Source organism: Fringilla coelebs, assembly GCF_963513975.1.
Source record: "Fringilla coelebs genome assembly, chromosome: 9".
Classification (NCBI taxonomy): Eukaryota; Metazoa; Chordata; class Aves; order Passeriformes; family Fringillidae; genus Fringilla; species Fringilla coelebs.
The window spans coordinates 14,646,699-14,665,927 of record NC_140067.1 but is presented as its reverse complement, the minus strand read 5'-3'; the positions used below and the strand labels follow the sequence as shown (position 1 = coordinate 14,665,927).

The window sequence follows — 19,229 nt, the reverse complement described above, 5'->3', positions numbered from 1 at the left end:
CCTTGCAAAGCTGATCCCACACACTGCAACACTGAATCAGCTGGGTTTTCTTTACATGCATCCAGAAATCCTAATAAAAACGCATTAGGTTATTTGAATATGCACATTCCAGTTCTGACTGGTGGACTTCTTTATGCCATTCTTCGCAAAAAAAGTGTTAAATTGACAATAGAACAACATTTTGCTGGTTTTGTCATATTTGCACAATTATAAAACATTTAGAGTTAAAGTAACCCAGGCTTTTTCACTTTATTGCATGTTCTGTCATATTGCAGCACAGTAGTGATAGCACAACATTTGCTTTGAGAAGCATTTTTGATATAGTCTGGAAAATCTTGGAAAACTTTTTCTACTTGCTCTGTGCTAAAAAGTGTTATTATTGTCCCTGTTCTTCAGTGGTTGCATCTTTTAGAGGCAGGATAAAATTGATGCTATAAATGTTTGTATTCTGTGCAGACTATCCTATAACAAAGTTCTCTGGGAAGCTTTTGACCATTCTGAGCTTTTCTTCCTTGGTGCATGGCCTCCTGTGTCACTAAACCACTTATTAGAATGTTATCTGCTCTGTATCTCTCAGTTTTCTAAGACTACCAATTTCTAGATCAGTCAAGATGAAAATAGTTCTGGTTTTAAGAAAGTTTTATCTTTTGTGTAGATCTTAGATAAGAACAAGTGTTCACATCTGTGATATGTGACACTATTGTTTTCTAATATTCTCTTCCACAGACATTCAGTGCATTTACATTTCATGACTTCAATTTGAAGAGTACAGGAAATGCTGTAGAAGTGCACTTCCTCACAGAAGGAGGGCTGATACAGGGGAAATTACCAGATTCATGATGAAAAACATTTTATGGTTATTGTTGGAAAAGTTTTAAAAGCTGGTTCACAACAGGGAAAAAGCATAGACAATTCTGCCAAAAACCTATTTGCTTTTACTTGAAAAACTTTCTGCTGTCTCCTGAAATGTGAATAATCTGGTCCAAAGCCAGGCAATGTGAACATGAATACTAGAGGGGAACAATCCTCTGCTCTTCTTAGGGGATTGACTTTGAGACATTTGTCAGTTCACAAATATTTGTGACTTCTAGGGACCCACAGGGAAGAAAGGAGTAACAGGTCAAGCAGGCAAAGCTGGAATTCCTGTAAGTAACAAAATTCTACAGCCTATTTTCAAATTATAAAACAAAGAAATTACTAACTAATAAAACCAAAATTGAATCATGTCAGGGTTACCAGAAGGCCTTGTGTTCACTCTAAAGAACCTTTTTATTATCCAGGAAGTGTAAAGGAACCCCTGTCATTTTTGAATATTCATGATTTTTGAAATTTTGTTAAATTATACTGAATTATATTCAGTTACTCAGCATATGGAAGTGATGTGCAACTAACAAGGTCCTTACCACTTGTGAAGTTATTTAATTAGCCCATTTGTGAGTCCATTATCACATGATATTGCACAGAACTGTGCTTGTGTTCACTTCTGACCCCATCAGTTCTTTGATCCGCTGCAGCCTACAGAAGTTTGGATCCATATGTCCCTGATGGATACACGTGGTAAATGCCTTGAGGTTTATTTATTCTCTTGCTTGCCCTGAGCTGAAATGTGAATGTTTTTTCTTGAGTTACTGCAGAGGAGCTGGTTTGCATGCCCTTCTCCCCGAGGGAGAAAACAGAGCAGGAAGCAGTAGGTGTCCTGTAAACATCATGAAGAACAAAATGCATCAAGGTTATTTTGGTCCCCTAATAAATAATGCCACACAAGCACATATTGTAAATAATTTTACTACCTCACATCAAAACATTGTCAGTAACTGGAGAAAAGCAGCTGTTGCACAGAGCTTGTACCTGCTGGGCAGAGTGCAAGAGGAGACTTGAAGAAAAGGAACTGTGTGTCCTTTGTAAACACTCAACATTTTCTTTTGGAGAGCTGCAGGAATCATTCAGCAGGCAAAGGAAAAGGAGGAAAGTGGGGACATACAGAGAAATGAGGAGAAGGCAGTAAAACTAGAACTAGAACTAAAACTCATCCCAAATGAGGCCTTTTTTGTGCAAGTATAGCAACAGTTACCACAAACTTGCCATATTACAAATTTGTATTTTTGATATGTTCAAATTTGAACAGCATAAATTTGTGAAAGTCCAGTACTGAGCATTTAGTAAAATAAAGGGTGAGAAGGTATATGGTTGGGTTTTTTCCAGGGATAAGTAGATGACTTTATCAGGATTCCTCACTTCAGGTGAAGAATTGACACTCCCAGGCACTTTCCAGACTGGCACACAGAGGGATCAGTCCCATGATTTCAGCTGAAGTTGCTCAGATCCCATGGCAGGGCAAGTCTAAGGTTAAACCAGAATTCTAAACCAAACATCCTAACTCAGAGCTCCCTCTGCAACTATTCATTCATATCACTGGGTCTGTTGTTGTGTAGGGTTTAGGAAATTCTGTGACTGAAATCCAGTTCTGGGAGGGTGAAGATGAAGAGAGCAAACAGTGCTTTATTTGATTTGATTTTTTTTCTAGGGAAAACCAGGGCCACCAGGGCAGAAAGGAGCAGTTGGGTACCCTGGACCAGAAGGCATTCCTGGGAACCCTGGAAAGACTGGGCTGTCGGGGAAGCCTGGCCCTAAGGTAAGTTGCTTTCCACATTTCCTCTGTGCCATTTTGCATTTTACAGAATTTTCCAAGGTTAAGGTATTTAAAAGGAAAAGACCATTCTCAGTTCCCTGAGTATTCTGGAAATTAGACCATTTTTTTTATTTTTGTTCTCTTTTGCTCCTGATATTCCAGCCAAGTTACAAAGCTAGCATAAGGGAAGTGTGCTGTGAGAACAGTTTCATTGGTGTATGACAGTAGTAACTACAGCTAAGTGAAAATCATTTCTTAGAGAGGCTGCACAATTCTGGTCCTGAAAATTAGCCTGAGACTATTTCCTCTTAGGGTCTGAGATAATCCTACATTTCCTTATTGACTTTGTAACCTATGCCTCTCCACCTAAATAATTATGAAGCTTTGTCCCAAACCAGTGAAACAGAGTATTAGGTATGTGAGGTATCTAAAAGCATTCTTGGAAATGGGTTTTTTGTCTGACTGTTCTTTGCAGTGGGCCAAAGGTGGTGACCTGCTGCCACTGGGAGCAGTGACACAGCTCTTCAATTAGTCCCTCCAGAGAGGGGGAGAAGATTCCTTGAGTAGTTCTCATCATTGAAAGTCTGACCATTTTCATTTCCAGTATGAATTTCTCAGTATTCTCCCCAGATTGACCAATAATTATTGGTCATAAAAGATTACAGAGTTAGATTTGGAGTTAGGAATTAGCCAAGGTGCTGGATGAGGCACTGTTGTTTCAGGTATAAATTTCCAATCTGGTTGAAAAAAAGAGAAAATTAAACGAGTTACCCATAGGGGGCAGGTGCACCCTACTCAAGCTTCTCCAGTCTCAGGTCATGAACCTCTTCCAAGTTCTTAAAATTCTTTGGAGCTGGATTTAGGAGAATCACCCCAAAGAATTTTTACATTTTTGCCTTTCCACTGAAAATGTCATACAGCCATAGTAAAGACAACTCCATTACCCCATTACAGTTTGTAACAAAGAGAGGTTTATAATTGATGTTTGCCACAATGAATAAAAAAGGACAGAACTTCTGCTATGTAAGTTTATCAGTCCATCAATCTATAAGGCACATCACCATATTCAAAAGCCCAAAAAATCACATTTAATACAAAAATCGTGTTTTATACAACCTTTTTATTTCTATGAGGGCTTAACTGAGTGTCATGGGAAATAGGGAAGATTTACATATGCTTAGATTTCTATTAAATTACACCACAGAAATATTCATTTGTATGGTAGCAAATTTCCATTTTGTAGCATGTCAAAAGTGGCTTAACTCCATGTACTCGTTAACATGTTTTTTCATTTAAAATAGTTGCTTTTGTTGATAGGTTGATGCTCTCATACAATTTCATAACAAATGTTCTGGTCCTTCTTCATCTGGTAATGTTATTGTGTGTGAATCCTTACAGAGTGTGTACACAGGCATACTAGTATTACCAGCATGCCTGATCATTATAAATAAACATGTTGAATTTTGAATATTTCTTTGGGAAGGTAGCCTCATTCTGTTTCATGTGGAGTTATTTCTTCTTGAAAGATGAATACTGAGAGGTTCAAACAATTTTCAGCCTTTTACTTTTGGACTATTAGCAGAAATCCACATGAATCTGCTGATCATTGTCTTTCTATATATTTTGATGTACTATCATTGTGTGTCCATATATACAGACAGCATTAAGTGGTTTTGGCTGATTTTATGTAAGTTGCCTGTTTCAGCATACAATGAAAAAGCATGCTTGGCTGTTCTACTTGTAAAGCATTATTTTCAATTTGTTAAGGGCAATCAAGGAAACTCAGGCTTGCCAGGTCTAGCAGGTTATCCTGGAGCTCGAGGTCCCAAGGGATTGCCAGGCATGCCAGGGCCCATGGGAGCACCTGGACTAAAGGTGGGTACACACATGGGGTCTGGTTGTTTGATTACAGTTTTGCTGATACTGCTTATTCTTCCTGCTGCATTTGGTGGCTGTGGAGCCACCAAACTGCTGTTAATCATGTGAGTGAAAGACATCAAGTCCTATTTGAAGGCTAAGATTACAAGTTGTGTTTACAACATTTCTATAAACAGCAGTTTGAAAATAGAGATCTCATCCATCTGAACACTATTCCCAGAAGCCATCAAAACACTTTGTATTTATTCACTCCAGCTTTAGGTCAGATGTTTCCTGACTTATTTCTAAACTTCTGTGGCTACTAGAACAGTCAGGATGATTCAAACATCTAAGCAATCTAATAGTAGAGAATTACCATAACTTCAAGCCTAAGTGTCAGGTTTGGGGGCTAATAAGTATATAATTATCACAGGACTTAAATTGTTTTTGTTTAGCCCTTTTGGAATGAAAGAAATCTGAGTGTGCTCCATTTTCCAGGCAGTTCCAGGTGCCTGATATCAGCATATCCTCATATAAATTAGACTCATTTCAATTTTAAACAAGAAAACAAGTAACAATTACAGATAATTTTCTTCATTTTGAATAGAATTTTCTTTTTTTTAGAATAGAATTTTTTAATCTAAAATCATGATTTTTATCTAAACTCTTTTTCTTTGTGAGATTTGATTGGTAAGCTGTTCTTTAAAACCTTAAGTTACTTGGAAACTTACTGGAACTCCAGTTACTGGAAATAATGTCTTTGTTATCATTTTCTTTAGTATAAACTGTATTCATTATTTGCAGTGTTTACTGCCAGTGCCTCCAGTCTGAATTTTACTTCTTTGCCTAGACAATGAGCTGTAGGAGGTAGTTCCTGCTCAGAAGTGCCTGCAGTCTGAGAAAGGCAAGGAATAGATGAGTTGAGGAAACTGTTGCCACATATATTACAGAATAAGCATTAATAATGCACATACTGACTCAAGGCAAATAACACAAAGGTAAAACCTGGGAAAGAGCATAAGCATGAAATCTGTATATTCACAGCCTTTATTGCACCTCCATAACCTCCTGAGCTAGACATCTTCTGTGCATTTGATAGTCCTCAGAGGATTTCTCTTGCAGGAACTTGTCTAGTTTCCATTTGAATCAATGTGGATTTTTACTCTAACAGCAGGGAGTTTGACAAGTACACTGTCTCTTGCTCGGAGGATTATTTTTAAAATTCACTTTTAACCTGCCTGTTCTGTATTTAATTTTGTGAATTTTACTGCTTATACTGTGAGATATCATACTAGAATTGATCCAACATGTATGATTTTTATGTTTCCAATTCAAGGAGCAGTCAAGTCACATTAGCATTTTGGTGTATGTTTAATCATTTTCCTGTGGGAAATAAAATGAATGGAAAAAGTATATTTCTTAAGAAGAAAGCAAGTTCCACACCTCTGACAGGAAACCTCTATTTGCATCTGTAACTTCCATAATTGTACTAAAATATATATTTTCTTCTTATTGGCAGGGTGAGAGAGGACTTCTAGGTCATCCAGGAAAGCGAGGCAGACGGGGCCTTCCAGGATCACCAGGTGACCAGGGGCCAGCAGGAGACCCTGGGCTGAAAGGACAGATTGTACGTAACCACAGGGCTTGATGCAAAACAAGCAGTCCAAGAGTTAGCAACGTGCACTAATGGAAAGGATGCCTGCTCCTATTACAGGGAGAAGATGGAGATCAAGGTTTAATGGGGTTTCAAGGATTCCCAGGTCCAAAAGTATGTGCTCGTTCTTTTCTCTTAGATTGTAAGCTATTTACAGAGTGAGAACATTATGAAAGCATAGAATTAATCAGCTTTAACTCTAATTTGTTCGCAATATCTCTGGATTGTTGGAACATGGTAGGCAGAACTGTGTACTCCCTGTCTAAGGACAAACATTCTATGTCAGTGCATTTGATATTTTCACTCTTACTGCTCTTAGAAATTATCTTGCTTTCACTGATTACAAGAGTGTGAAACAGGTGGATAGCTAATGTCCATGGTGGATTAAACTGTTCCTTTGCATTTGCAGGGTCCTGCAGGGGACATTGGCTTCGTAGGAATTTTGGGCCCAAAAGGTCCAACAGGCCAAGTTGTAAGTGTTTCACTACATGAAAGAGATTGTTAGGATGGTTTGAAAGTGGTACACGGTTTTTAACATAGCAAATAATCCTTTTGCTTATTAACAAGGCCAGAACCCAAACCTTTCTGAGCCTAGATGCAAGACTGCTCTGGTTACAACATGTACACAGACATACAAACAGAGCTGGGCCCTTAATCTTGAAAGAAAAAGCAGGCTCTGCTGACTAAGTGTGGATCTCCTAGTGTAATCTTATGACTTTGTATTTCTTTGTCTGTTGGACATTCTTCTCACTGGCAAAACTGCTCATTATATAACTGAGTTCTACAGTAAAAGAAAATAGAGATCAAACTTTGCCTGCAGTAAGACACAGTGGTGCTTAGGCATTATTGATTAAAAGGTAATCTTTTTTCAATGAAGATTTTCTTTTTATCTAAAATGTTCCTAACCTTCATTAGCTCATTCTTCATGGCATTCTGCTTTGCTACTCACCAAAAACCATGGAAACGTTCTTAGCATTTTTTTGCATCCAGTGTGGCATCAAGTGTGAAAGGCTGAATCATGGGAAGCCTCACTACAACATGTTCTCTCACTGCCACCTTTGCCATCACTGAACTTGTTCAGTCAACCAGGTGCAGAGCAGCAGCTTTAGGGGACTGTTCTAATAGCTACTTTATTTTTCTAAACATTCCTGTAGGAGATGATGAGTGGACATGAGCAGTTTGCTCCAAGTGAAATGGAACTGAAAAGTGGCATTTTAGCAGCACTTACTGGCAGCCTTACAAGAGTCCAACAGCTCAAGATAGAGTTGGTTGTAGCTCAATAAATATGTGGTCTTTTGTAATCAGAGTACTTAAGTTTCCCCTGGTTTTAGCACATCACTTTTCACATTAAAGAATGTGTGGGCGCTTTCCAAGCACAAGTATTACAAATTACTAAAATATTGACCTTACTGATTTTGTTGTAATGTGCACTGAATATTTAGAGAGTACCACCATGATCTTCTGGATATTTGACAGGTCTGTGTGCTGAGCAACTTTAAATCAGGACATGTCATGAGAATGTTCTTCATTTTGGAAACATGGTGAACTAATAAATTCTTTGCTTGTTTACAGGGATATATTGGCCCTGTTGGTCAAGAAGGCATAGCAGGCCCAAGTGGCAGGCCTGTAAGTTTCCCTTCACTTTTGTACTATTTGTTTATTTCATTACCCTTTGGTTTAATCTCGTTTTTCAACTAGCAACCTTCTTATTTTTCTGTTTGCAAATAGCAACTAACAGGACCTTCCTTGTTATGCCATGCTGGTAAGTTAATGTATGTGACTCCAGCATTCATAGTATAAACAAGAAAAAAAAAAAAGACCAAAACCAGTGACAGAAAAGTAATTGCAATGGCCCCCTGCCCAAGCCCAGCACGCAGAGAGCAGGTGTGCAGGGGCAGTGGCGAGCCAAGGTGTAACACAGCACACAGTAATTATCACCTGGATATCCTTTCTCAGCCTTTGGTCTGAGATATATCTACAGAATATCCACACTCAGTTGCAATATAGTTTCTTTTTCATTTCTTGTGGGCTGAACTGTCCAGAGTGCCCCTCTAGACACCCTGGGAGTGCCTGTGAGCCCTGGTAAGGCTGTTCCTGGTGCTGATGAGGTCCCTGTTACAGCTCAAACATCCCTGGGGCCTCTCTGACAGCTTCCAATGCACCCCAGGCTCCCTGCACCGGGGCAGCTCTGCCCTCATCCCTGTTTCCATCTCTTGTCACATTCATGGTACCCAGGCCAGATTTGTTTTGTAAGAGAACCCCGTGGCTCATGTCTCCAGACCACCCAACCATGTAAAGCAGATTTTAGAAACTCTTTGTACCAGAAGGTTCCTGTACCTGATCAAGTAGACTTGGAGTAAATGAGAATGTCTAAAAATCAAAATAATCATAATAATAGTAAATATACAATCAAAGTAAGAAATGCAAATACTTACAAGTGAATTAGAAAAAAGAGACATTCATCCCTTCTATAATTCTTTCCACTTGTTGGAAAAATCAGTACTTTGTCTTGCTCTATTCTTTTCAATTGCACTGAGGAGAAAAACTTCACAGTTGTGTGCACTTGTATGAAGGCTTTTAACAGACTTCATATCGAATATAAATGTTTGCCATTATCATCAAGAAAGCATTTTAGCTGAAGATTACTTCTACTTGTTATGAAATGCAGCCATTAAGACACAAAATTTTTCCAGAGAAGAACTTTAAGATTGTTGCCATCCTTGGGAACATAATTTAAGTGCAAAACCAGCCAAAAATGGAGACAGAAAAATAGTATCTAATCTGGTTATGAGAGTAGAACTAATAACATAGTAAAAACATATCTGTGAAGAATGGATTTCTTCAGTGACAGAGTACTGAGTTTTGTTCTCTAAAGATGGTGAAGCTCTGATGTGCTGAATGTGGATGAAATTGTGGAGAATACAGCTGATCAACAGACAATAGTTAAAAGTACTGAGAGTAACATACAAGCTGAAGAACACAGCTTTCCACATATAGGAATCACAAGATGTTTTCAACTAATTTTATTTTCTAGCAGTACAGGAAAATTAAACCCCCAGAGCTGTAAATACTTCCACAGATGAGACTGGACTTTTCATGTGAGCAGTAAAATTCTCAGGGATATTAATCTGCTTATTTCAGTCCTAGGAAGCTAGAAAGCATATCAGATTAACAGCTGCTCTTTCTTACAGGGACCAAGAGGTGAAAAGGGCACGAGGGGTGAAATGGTAAGATGAAACAACTTTTGTGCTTTCATTCTTTCAGCTGTGTAAAATCTATTCCTGTGTTGGGCTGAATGTATTCATGCATGCCCTGCATGCCAGGCAGTCGTGTTGTGCTCCTGGAGAGCACTGCCCAGGAAAGCTGGTAGCCTGGGTTAGAAGTGTGACCACTTGCTCAAGTTGACTAAAGCAGATATGCCCAGTGGGTGTGAGCTGCTGGGCCCTGGTCACACAGCAGTTTGGAGCATACTTCATATCTGTCCATGTTCAGATCTAAAAGGAAAATCTTGAGTCACATTTGCTGTCAAAGATCTGGTGGCTCACAGAACACACGTGTTCATAGATCTGGATCTCCTTGTCCAGAAAGGGAGAAGCTCAGGAGAAGCCCAGACCTGCAGGTCCATGCAATGCATTCCAGCTGTAGGAACTGCAGGCAGCACTGATGGGTTATGAATTTGCTGTCTCTTTTTCAGCAAGAGACCTTGTACATTCATGAATGTTGGATTTAATATTAAATTTGTGTTAGAGCCAGTAAAGTCTCCAACTAATTATGGCTATGTGAAAAGTCATTAAGTTACCATATTTAGAGCAAGTTTATGAACACAAAGTTGATAACTATGGTGTTACCTTCTATCATTAGTTCATTTTCCAGTAACTAGCAGATGTGATCTTGTTCCTGTTTCTCTCACCCTGCCTTTCACCCCATCTCACTAAAAATGATTTGTTTCACTTATTGTATTTTCCTTTTAGCGGCCACCTCCAAAAATTCAATCAAACTGCCTTATAAAATTTTGAAAAATGGATCTGAAATATTCAAAACATTTTAAAGAGCTAAAGCTTGGAATGAAGCTTCTTTTCTATGTCTTGGAGAACACTCCTCTTTGATTCTAATGCTCTTGAGGCAATTGCTATCTCAGAATAAGAGGAAAGCTATTTTCTCAATTTGCTGTTATCCATCTTAGCAGTCTTTATCTACTGTTTGTTCATAAGAATTGTTATGACAGCATAGAGCTGAAAATGCTGACACATTAAAAAACCATCCAGAATGGTGAACAAGAAACATCTGTTTCCATTATTGGTGCTGGTGTTTAAGAAGTTATTTCCTAAATAAGTTCTTGAATTCACAATGATGAGTTAATCTAGTAAGGCTGTCTTCAGAAGAAGAATGTTTAATTCTAAGTCATATACAGTGACATTACTTTCCCCCAAGAAAGGGATTTATTTCCAACTACTATTACATAAAAAGGAGACCAAATTTTTTTCATCCAGCTGTCTATTCTGAGCTTTAATTTATACCTTTAAAATTTATATTGGCATTCTTCCTAGAATCACATAGATTTTAACCTTTTTGTAGTATATTTTGTCATATTTTTCAGTCTGTCAGGGTTACAGAGTTCACTACTACAAGAAATATCCTTTTATCCCCAGAAAGACATGGAATGCAAAATCATGTCTTCTTATTGAGGCCAGTGGTGAAGCACACATTCTTTCTTAAAAAATATACTCCTCAAGAATTTAAACATTCTTGGAAAATATGAATGTCCTTGGGATTGTTCATGCTTTCATAGTTAAATATATGTACTATTGTATGTAAAATCAGGGCCTCTCAGCATTAGTAAAAGATTGGAATTTTGGCCTTTGAACTTCTGTTCAATAAAATGGAGTGAGTAAAGAATTAAGAACACACTGAAACTAACTGGTTTAGTCTCTGCTTTTGTTTTCATGGACTGGAATTACACTTTTCTCACTTAAATTCTAATGCGACCAAAGGTTAAGTTAAGCAGATTTGTAAAAGTAATCCTGTACATTCCAGTAAAATATTTAGCAATTAACTTAGTTCATGAAAAGTGTAATTTAGCCTCATTTTTCTGCTCTGCAGCAGAGAGAAAGAACATTGGTAAAATCCCTACTCTGTGCAGTATATTACATTTTAAAGATTTGTAAAGATAATTGCTGTAGCTCTCTGAAGTTTTAATGCATTTAAGAAATGTGATATTCCACAAAGTAGTTCACAAATAGCATTCACTGTTTACCTCTTTTTTTTTCCCATGGGTTTTACTGGCAAGGAGACAGTAGTGGATCAAGACAAATGACATTCCTCTTTTGCAAAATACCTCAAACTCATTGCAACAGCGCAGGTTTTTATTTTTAAAACATTCAGTTCTATCTCAGAAACCACTATAAACTTGAACTGCTCTTGTCCCAAGACTTCTTGAGTCTTTAAAAGGTGACATATGCCAAGAACATAGAACATTAACTGAAGCATTCAGTGATCTGAAAAATATACTGGAATGTCTAAATCTCAGCATTCAGAACAAGGACATCTATTCATCCGAGAGCAGTGGTTGGGACAAACTGTTGAAGACTTTGTACCTTTCCTTGATTTGGTATTTGCATAATCAAGTCCTGAACCAAGACAAACAAATATACCCTTACAATGTCAAATTTGTTTCCCAAGATCCTTTTTCACACTTTCTCTTTCATTTTATCCTAAACATACTTGTGCAAGCATGATCAGACAGGCCAGTAATATATTCACATGAGAGTGAAGGTGTCCTGGAGCAGTCTAACAGCACCTGAACACCTGACCTGATTAATTAAATGTGGAGTCAGCCTTCCCAGCTGGCATACAACAGTACAGCCCTGTGAAACCCAATTGATTTACAACAGCTGAGGAACTATGCCAAAATAGTGAATGTAATCTGTGTAAACTAGGATCGGTTTTCTAATAATGAATAGCAACAATATTTAATGCATATTTAGTAGTAATAGGATCTCAAAGAAAATTTCCAGCTGAGCAATAATCAAACTCAGAAAAGTAATGACAGCTAGTCAATACACACAGAACCACAGGGATATCCATACTATTAGTACTAGATATGCTAAAATTACTTGTTCTTCTATTTTTTTGCCAACATTAATGAATAACATCTTTTATAAAGAAGTTAATCATTAAATATCTACTTAAAAGATGGCTTCCAGTCCCTTCTATGGGTGTAAGGGGATGAAACATAAATAAATAGGGTCAGGATGTATCAGCTGAAAAGCTCACAATATTTAGAATCCACAGACCTTATCTTATTAAGGTCTTCTTGGTTAAGTATCAGAAAATCATCTACCTAAACATCCAGAAATTGCTTCAGTTTTGAATTTCCTCTATTCTCCAAAGAACACATCCAAGACATGGATCTTCCCTCAAAGCCATTTGCAGTCCATCAACATAGCCTTGCACAGAGCTGGTGCTTGGATTGATATGGTGGCCCCCAATTTTCCCATCCTTCATCCTCCAGCAGCTGAGCCCCGGGGCACAGGCAGGGCAGGTGATGTGCAGACACGCTCCACTTGTGCAGCTGTCACTGTAACCCCCAGCAGATGCATTCCCTGGCACTGCCACATGCTCTGCCTCAGGACCTAAGTACTGATAAAGTTGCAGCCTCAGTGACTTAGGTACATTGCTCCTATCTGGTTTGAGATCCTTTTTTTTAAATATACATGAATTAATATTAGATTGAATCTGGTCTTTAACCATTTCCAGCTGCCCCTGCTTTTGGCAGTTGTAGCATGAAGTGACACTCACACAGACCTTGCTTGCTGTAAAATCTCACAGCAGAAACACTTGTTATTACTTTATCAAGTGATTTACAGCTTAATTCCTATTTGACTAGATCAGTTTCACAACATTTGTCAGCGTGACCACGTCACATCAGATTATTTCACTTTTGGCAGAGATTTTGTACCGGCGTGACCATACTGACGTATGAGGGCTTTGTTGGAACAGCTTATTGTGCTCAAGTAATTGGTACAAACAGCACTGACAAAAGAATGTTCTGCTTAAATTGACTTAGCTCTGTTGAAAGGGTTTTAGTAATTTAAGGTGCAGATCTAGCCCATGCCTTTCATTCCTTCTCTTTTTCTCTTCTTAAGGCACTGCCACCTATTCTTTTCCCTGTGATCATTGTGCCATTATTTGTTACAATAGCTCCTAGAAGTGTTGATTATGTAGAACTTGAAGATAAGAATCTAACAGAGACACAAGTGTCACTGCATATTAATAAATGACCTCAACCATTCCAGCTCAATGTGAATAGTTGAATAAATAGCTGAAAGAATGATTCAGATGGGTTTATTGTATTGGAAAAGTTCAATCCTAAGGTAGCCTAAAACTCAGATTTACCTGCACTGTAGGCACTGTAAGCTAGGGAAAAGCAGTTCCTCCTCTCCTCTGCAATCATCCTACACACTAAATGAGGGCATAACTTCTTGAATAAAGAGGAAGTCTGCCATATCACTGTAAAACAATGAATATAACATATTCTGGCTGAGAATTGACACTGCTGAAAAATTAAACTGATAAAAGCCTGGCACATGCTCATGGATTAAAGTGGATCAATTAGTTTTTTGCAGTTACTGATAACATTATTTTCAATGTTCTTGTGCTTATTTACCCCTTCTAGTTATCTTCTCAGCAGACATATAACACGGGCACAATGTATAGCACATCATATATTAATACTTTCTATTACCTTTAATGTTCCCTTCATATCAGAAGTAATTGGAGAAACAAGGAACCAGACAACACAGGAACTCCAGCATCAATATTCATATGTAAATGGAGCAAGGTGCTTTAACAATAGTAACTAATAATCCACAATTTATCACAGCTGATATCACACCTTCTTCCTTATACACACTAGGACATGTTTGTGATTTAATAAATACATAAATGAAAACCCAGAGATTTCAATGTATAACCATTGCATTGTATCTCCATTTCTTCTAGGGGCCTCAGGGACAGCAGGGCCAGCCTGGGCCACCTGTAAGTGCATAAAAAACTGTGCTTGTATTTTTCCGTTTTGATTGCACTATATAAAGATGTGAAGCACCCCTAATATCTGGTTTTTCCCATTTTCCAGGGACCACCTGGACCACCAGGACCAAGGGTAAATTCTGTAACAGCCCTAAGCTACCTAACCAGTGCTTTATTGAAAGGGAAAATAACAGGATCCTCTTCAAATGTACTCCCTGTTCCACTGTTCAAAGAATTTACCACCTGTGCTTTTGTATATTCTTGTTAATCTTTTTATATTCTGAAATACCTGTTTTTTAGAAACATGTGGATCTCAATGCTGCTGTTCAAGCTTTGTTTGAGTCAAATGCTGCCTTGCAGATGGAGGTATATATTTAAATGTATTTACATTATCATACAGGGAATGCAATTATAATTTTATTTTTTAAGGGCATAACAGGGTTTCTTTTCAAAGACTTAGTTTAAATTAATAATGGATAGCAAGTAATTATAGGATGTAATGAAATGTGCTAGGATTTACAGGATAGAGTTGAAATGAAATTAAGACAAGCAGTAAGACTTCTACCTTTTGTGATGATTGGTAGTAGTGAGAATTTACTGACTATCACACATAGGGGACTGTATCTGTTCGGACACAGATAACAATAGCAGCACTTAGGGTTTGATTAAAAAAAAATAAAAATCAACATATAGGTGTCGGGCTGCATTGGTTGCATGAAAATCCCTTATGTGGGTGAAGTCAAATAAATGTGCATATATTTTTTAAGTTTAGCCTGAGAGTAAATGTCACTATTTCAAATCTGAAACCTCTAAATTTACTTTAAAAATGCACCAATTTTTCCTTTTTCTCCTTGTATTCATATTTTCATGTCAATAGATCATAATGACAAATTTGCATGACCTAAACCTTCCTTAACGTCACTGCTCTGTCAATTTTAATCAAATGTCCTAATTTGTTTATTGGGATATGTAACCTTACGTTGTTTTACGTGGCTGATTGCATTCATATAAACACTTGGATTCTGGCTGGCTATTCAATGGCCATTTGACTCTTATTGCATATACTGTTGTTGTGACACTTCTTTGTGGTAACACATTTGCTAATGGCCCTTGGCAGAAATACCAGAATACTGAAGTAACTTTACTAGATCAGAGTACAGAGATATTCAAAACGCTCCACTACCTTAGCAATTTACTGCACAGCATCAAGAACCCTCTTGGCACACGGGATAACCCAGCACGCATCTGCAGGGATTTGCTCCATTGTGAGCCTAAAGTGGCAGATGGTAAGTGCCCACTTGCACTCAAGTACCTTTGAAAGGTGCTGCTTCCAAATGTTGCTTTCTACATTAAAATTCTGATCTGATCGATTTAATGTTTTTATTCTTTTTTATTGTATTCTCTTGCGGTGTGCCTGTCACAAATAGATTTATTTCATCTTTAAGATAAAATTTCTGAATTTTTAAGGTAGAAGTGTGTAACTATCTAATATATAAATATTAGACAGATAATATCTATCAGTAAACAGATGTATCCAGAAAATTTGAAACTGAATGCAATTTTGTGATTTGAAGTTTTCCAAATATTTATAGTTCATCTTGCAGGATTCTAGATTCCTAATTAGAAAATTGGGTACCACATACATGACCACTGACAGTCATTGTATCTCAGAAGTTCCTGAATCAATATTTCAAATAAAAAACCCCTCCTATTTAAAGCTGTCAGTGTCATTGTAGTCAGAAGTGGTTTATTATGGTAATTTTTCTCAGTATCTGTTATTAATATAATTTTAATAGTGAAAACATTTTCATATTCTTTTCATTTCCCTGTGAAGGTATAGTGATAATATATGTAATATTTGCCAAGTATGAATGTTTTAGCAAATTCGTAGTAATTATATTTTGGTTTTATTTTCTGTCTGGAATTATATACTAATAGGAAAATACTGGATTGACCCAAATATTGGATGTCCTTCTGATGCCATTGAAGTTTTCTGCAACTTCACTGCAGGTGGTCAGACATGTTTAACACCACTGTCTGTGACAAAGGTATGCATTGCTTCTAGAGACACTGTGTCTGTGCTTGAACTCTAAACAAATGCATGTTTCTTTACACAACTCATTAAAAAGAGTTAGATTTCTGGGGGGCATTAATGTGCATCTTTGTGGAAGGACCTTATCTATTCTGGTACAGAAGTTACAGATTTTCTGGAGACTACATATGTTAGTAATTCTCACTGTGTGAGAATCTATCTCTGCTGATAGAATTATTTTGTTTTGCTTTATACTTTCTTTTACAAGGCATAAAAATAAGTCTGAAATACTTCCAAGCTACATTAGTATCTTATCACTCAGGACACCTAAGCATAGAGATGCTGAGGTTGTTACAATAGAAAGAATGAAAATTATTACTGCTTTCCAACACTTAGGAACTTTTAAAGGCCATTAGGGAGGGACTAGTTTTCTGTACATCATTAGTTCATGCTCCCCTTTACATCTAGCTCTTGAACTCTTGGGAATATAAATTAAGTGTGAAGTTCTGTTAAACACTGTAGTCACTGAAGAGCTTCAGAAATACTGTGAAGTTCACATATTCATTCCTGCATATGGAAGATCCCTGAATATGGAATAGTCTTGGAGAAATTCTTCTTGTATAATGAGTTACTATATTTTCTGTCTAAAATCAAAATACACTTATGAAATTATGAATTTGTAATGGACTATCAGTATTGCCAGAACCTGTGGTCCAAGAAGACTAAACAGCAGAGTGATGTGGCTGCAGTTAAAACACTGCTGCTGATAATATCTTTGTTTGAATCACAAAAGCATTTGTTTCAGTTTCCTTATTTAAAAATACTGTTTTCTGACCAGCTGTTCTTCAGCAGTGTTGTAAGTGTCAGCAAATGTTTATATTTAAGCTTTGAAAATGTCCTAGGAAAGCTTCTGTTTATAGTAATGACTGTAATAGGACCTAACATCTCCCTGAGGAATGCAGACTGTGCTCTTTGGCATTGACCCTGATGTATATAAACATGTATACATGCTCCCATCCATGGCACTTTGTGTTGCTGAGCCATTCAGCACAGTCCAGCTGTAAGTCTAACAATGCTTTTCTCTTGGAATTCAGCTGGAGTTCGGTGTTGGAAAAGTGCAGATGAACTTCCTTCATTTACTGAGCTCAGAAGCAACCCACAGCATCACAGTCCATTGTCTAAACACACCCATGTGGGCATTAACTACAGCAGGGGGCCAGAAGACATCAGTTACCTTTAAAGGATGGAATGGTCAAATATTTAAAGCAAATACTCTCCTGGAACCTAAAGTGCTTCTGGATGAATGCATGGTAAATACCTTTTAGCATCACATTATCAAAGGGAGGACAGAGGTACTGTTTAGACATTGCTAACATTCTGCAAATAAATGACAATCATTTAGATTCATATCCCTTAAAGCTTGCTTCTTTTCATAGCTCTGCATATGCCAGCCTTTAGGTACTGAATTCATAATTTCTTCAAGGGTAAAAGCAATTGCAGTGACACAGGGTGTCTATACTTGCTGTTTGCATTGTGTCTCGTGTGTTTTGAGACTGTACAAAGACACTGCAGAGACATCAGCACAGAAATAGCGAGGTCCTCCAGGAAAATTTACAAACAGTTACCCTCAAAATGAAAATTCAGGCTTCAGAAATGGCATTTGTTAAATTACACAGTTTCTTTAGGAACTGCTGAGAGAATAAATGTTTCTGCCAACTACTTCCCTTTCACTCTGTAAGCACAATTTTCATTTGTGTTTTGAGGCTCATCTTTTATACGACTCTGATATGCTTCTCCTGTGTGTTTCAGATTGAAGATGGCAGCTGGCATAAGACACAGTTCTTTTTTCACACTCAGGACACGAATCAGCTTCCAGTTGTTCAAGTTAATGCACTTCCTCACCTCAAACCAGGCCAGCAGCACTTCATAGAAAGTGGCTCCGTTTGCTTCCTTTAAGATTTCTGTCCTAGGTTTCTTGTTGCATCAACATGGAGTTGCTGCACAGATTGAATACAAAAGTAGTGATCCATTGCAGGCAAAATTACTAGGAAACTGAAGAATCATTTCAAGTGTTGTTGGTTAAAGAACCTCAGGAAGAAAGAGACTTCCTCCTAAGGAGAAATGACATTGAAAAAATAAAAGAAAGAAAGAAAATATTAAAGCAATTTTCTTAAAGTATTTAAGAATAAATTTCTTGGTGCTTTCTTGCATAATTCTCTGGAATGGAATATCTGAACATGGAGTTTTTCAGGACATCAAGTGTTCTTAGCAACCTTTTTAACAGCACTGCACAAAAACCATCCTGAGGAAAGCTGGAGACGTATGATACTGAGGAGCAATACCTGCTAATGCTCCTAAATGTGCAATAGCTTTTATATGAAAAGTGTATCATGCCACAGTACAATAAGTCTTCTTTTCTTAACCGTTCTTTATTCCAGTCCTTCGTGGACACACACATCTGAACAGATGGCACACTACCTCTTTGTGTTTCCTGTCCATGTTGCCTTGGTGCTCTTCATAACACAGGGTGCTTGTGGCCTTAGCAGAGATTATTTGAGTCCTTTTTATCTTTCAGACTGTATGTGCTGGTTACATCAGGATATGTTTCTGTTGTGAAGGTACTTATTTTAAACCGTTGGTCACATACTTCACGTAATTGAAAACATTATTTATGTGGATTTCTTGTTTAAAATATTTTTGTGTACTATTTTGGAAATGGTGTATAAGACAGCATATTGTATATGATGCATATAGTCAGAACAGTTTCCGTTACAGCCATTGTGAAAATTGTTGTAAGAAGAACTACCTAAAGTAGTTTTGACTTTTAAATTCTGTATTTCAGTTAACATTGCTAATGCCAAAGCCATCTTAAGATGATATATTCTGTATATATTTTGTAACTTCTGAAAAGATCTACTATAGTGTGTCTTCTGAATGGCTACTGTTAAATTATAATCAGCATTTCATCCTCTTAGAAATTCCATTTTTTTGCAAAATTTATTAGCTCATTTTGGGTTTTTAAAATTAAG

General features: G+C 37.4%; 1 protein-coding gene across 1 annotated transcript in view; it reads left to right on the top strand.

Annotated features, from left to right (window-relative positions):
* COL24A1 (collagen type XXIV alpha 1 chain) overlaps nucleotides 1–18,156 on the top strand; it is a gene marked incomplete at its 3' end in the record, with an annotated part of 117,400 nt that extends 99,244 nt beyond the window's left edge. The window contains exons 46-60 of the mRNA XM_084211809.1: nucleotides 1,092–1,145; nucleotides 2,525–2,632; nucleotides 4,397–4,504; nucleotides 6,006–6,113; nucleotides 6,201–6,254; nucleotides 6,550–6,612; nucleotides 7,713–7,766; nucleotides 9,332–9,367; nucleotides 14,142–14,177; nucleotides 14,275–14,301; nucleotides 14,469–14,534; nucleotides 15,286–15,454; nucleotides 16,107–16,216; nucleotides 17,295–17,510; nucleotides 18,010–18,156. Coding sequence (XP_084067935.1) covers nucleotides 1,092–1,145; nucleotides 2,525–2,632; nucleotides 4,397–4,504; nucleotides 6,006–6,113; nucleotides 6,201–6,254; nucleotides 6,550–6,612; nucleotides 7,713–7,766; nucleotides 9,332–9,367; nucleotides 14,142–14,177; nucleotides 14,275–14,301; nucleotides 14,469–14,534; nucleotides 15,286–15,454; nucleotides 16,107–16,216; nucleotides 17,295–17,510; nucleotides 18,010–18,156 — 1,356 coding nt within the window. The remainder of the gene's footprint in view (nucleotides 1–1,091; nucleotides 1,146–2,524; nucleotides 2,633–4,396; nucleotides 4,505–6,005; nucleotides 6,114–6,200; nucleotides 6,255–6,549; nucleotides 6,613–7,712; nucleotides 7,767–9,331; nucleotides 9,368–14,141; nucleotides 14,178–14,274; nucleotides 14,302–14,468; nucleotides 14,535–15,285; nucleotides 15,455–16,106; nucleotides 16,217–17,294; nucleotides 17,511–18,009) is intronic.
* Between the last annotated feature and the right edge of the window lie 1,073 nt (nucleotides 18,157–19,229).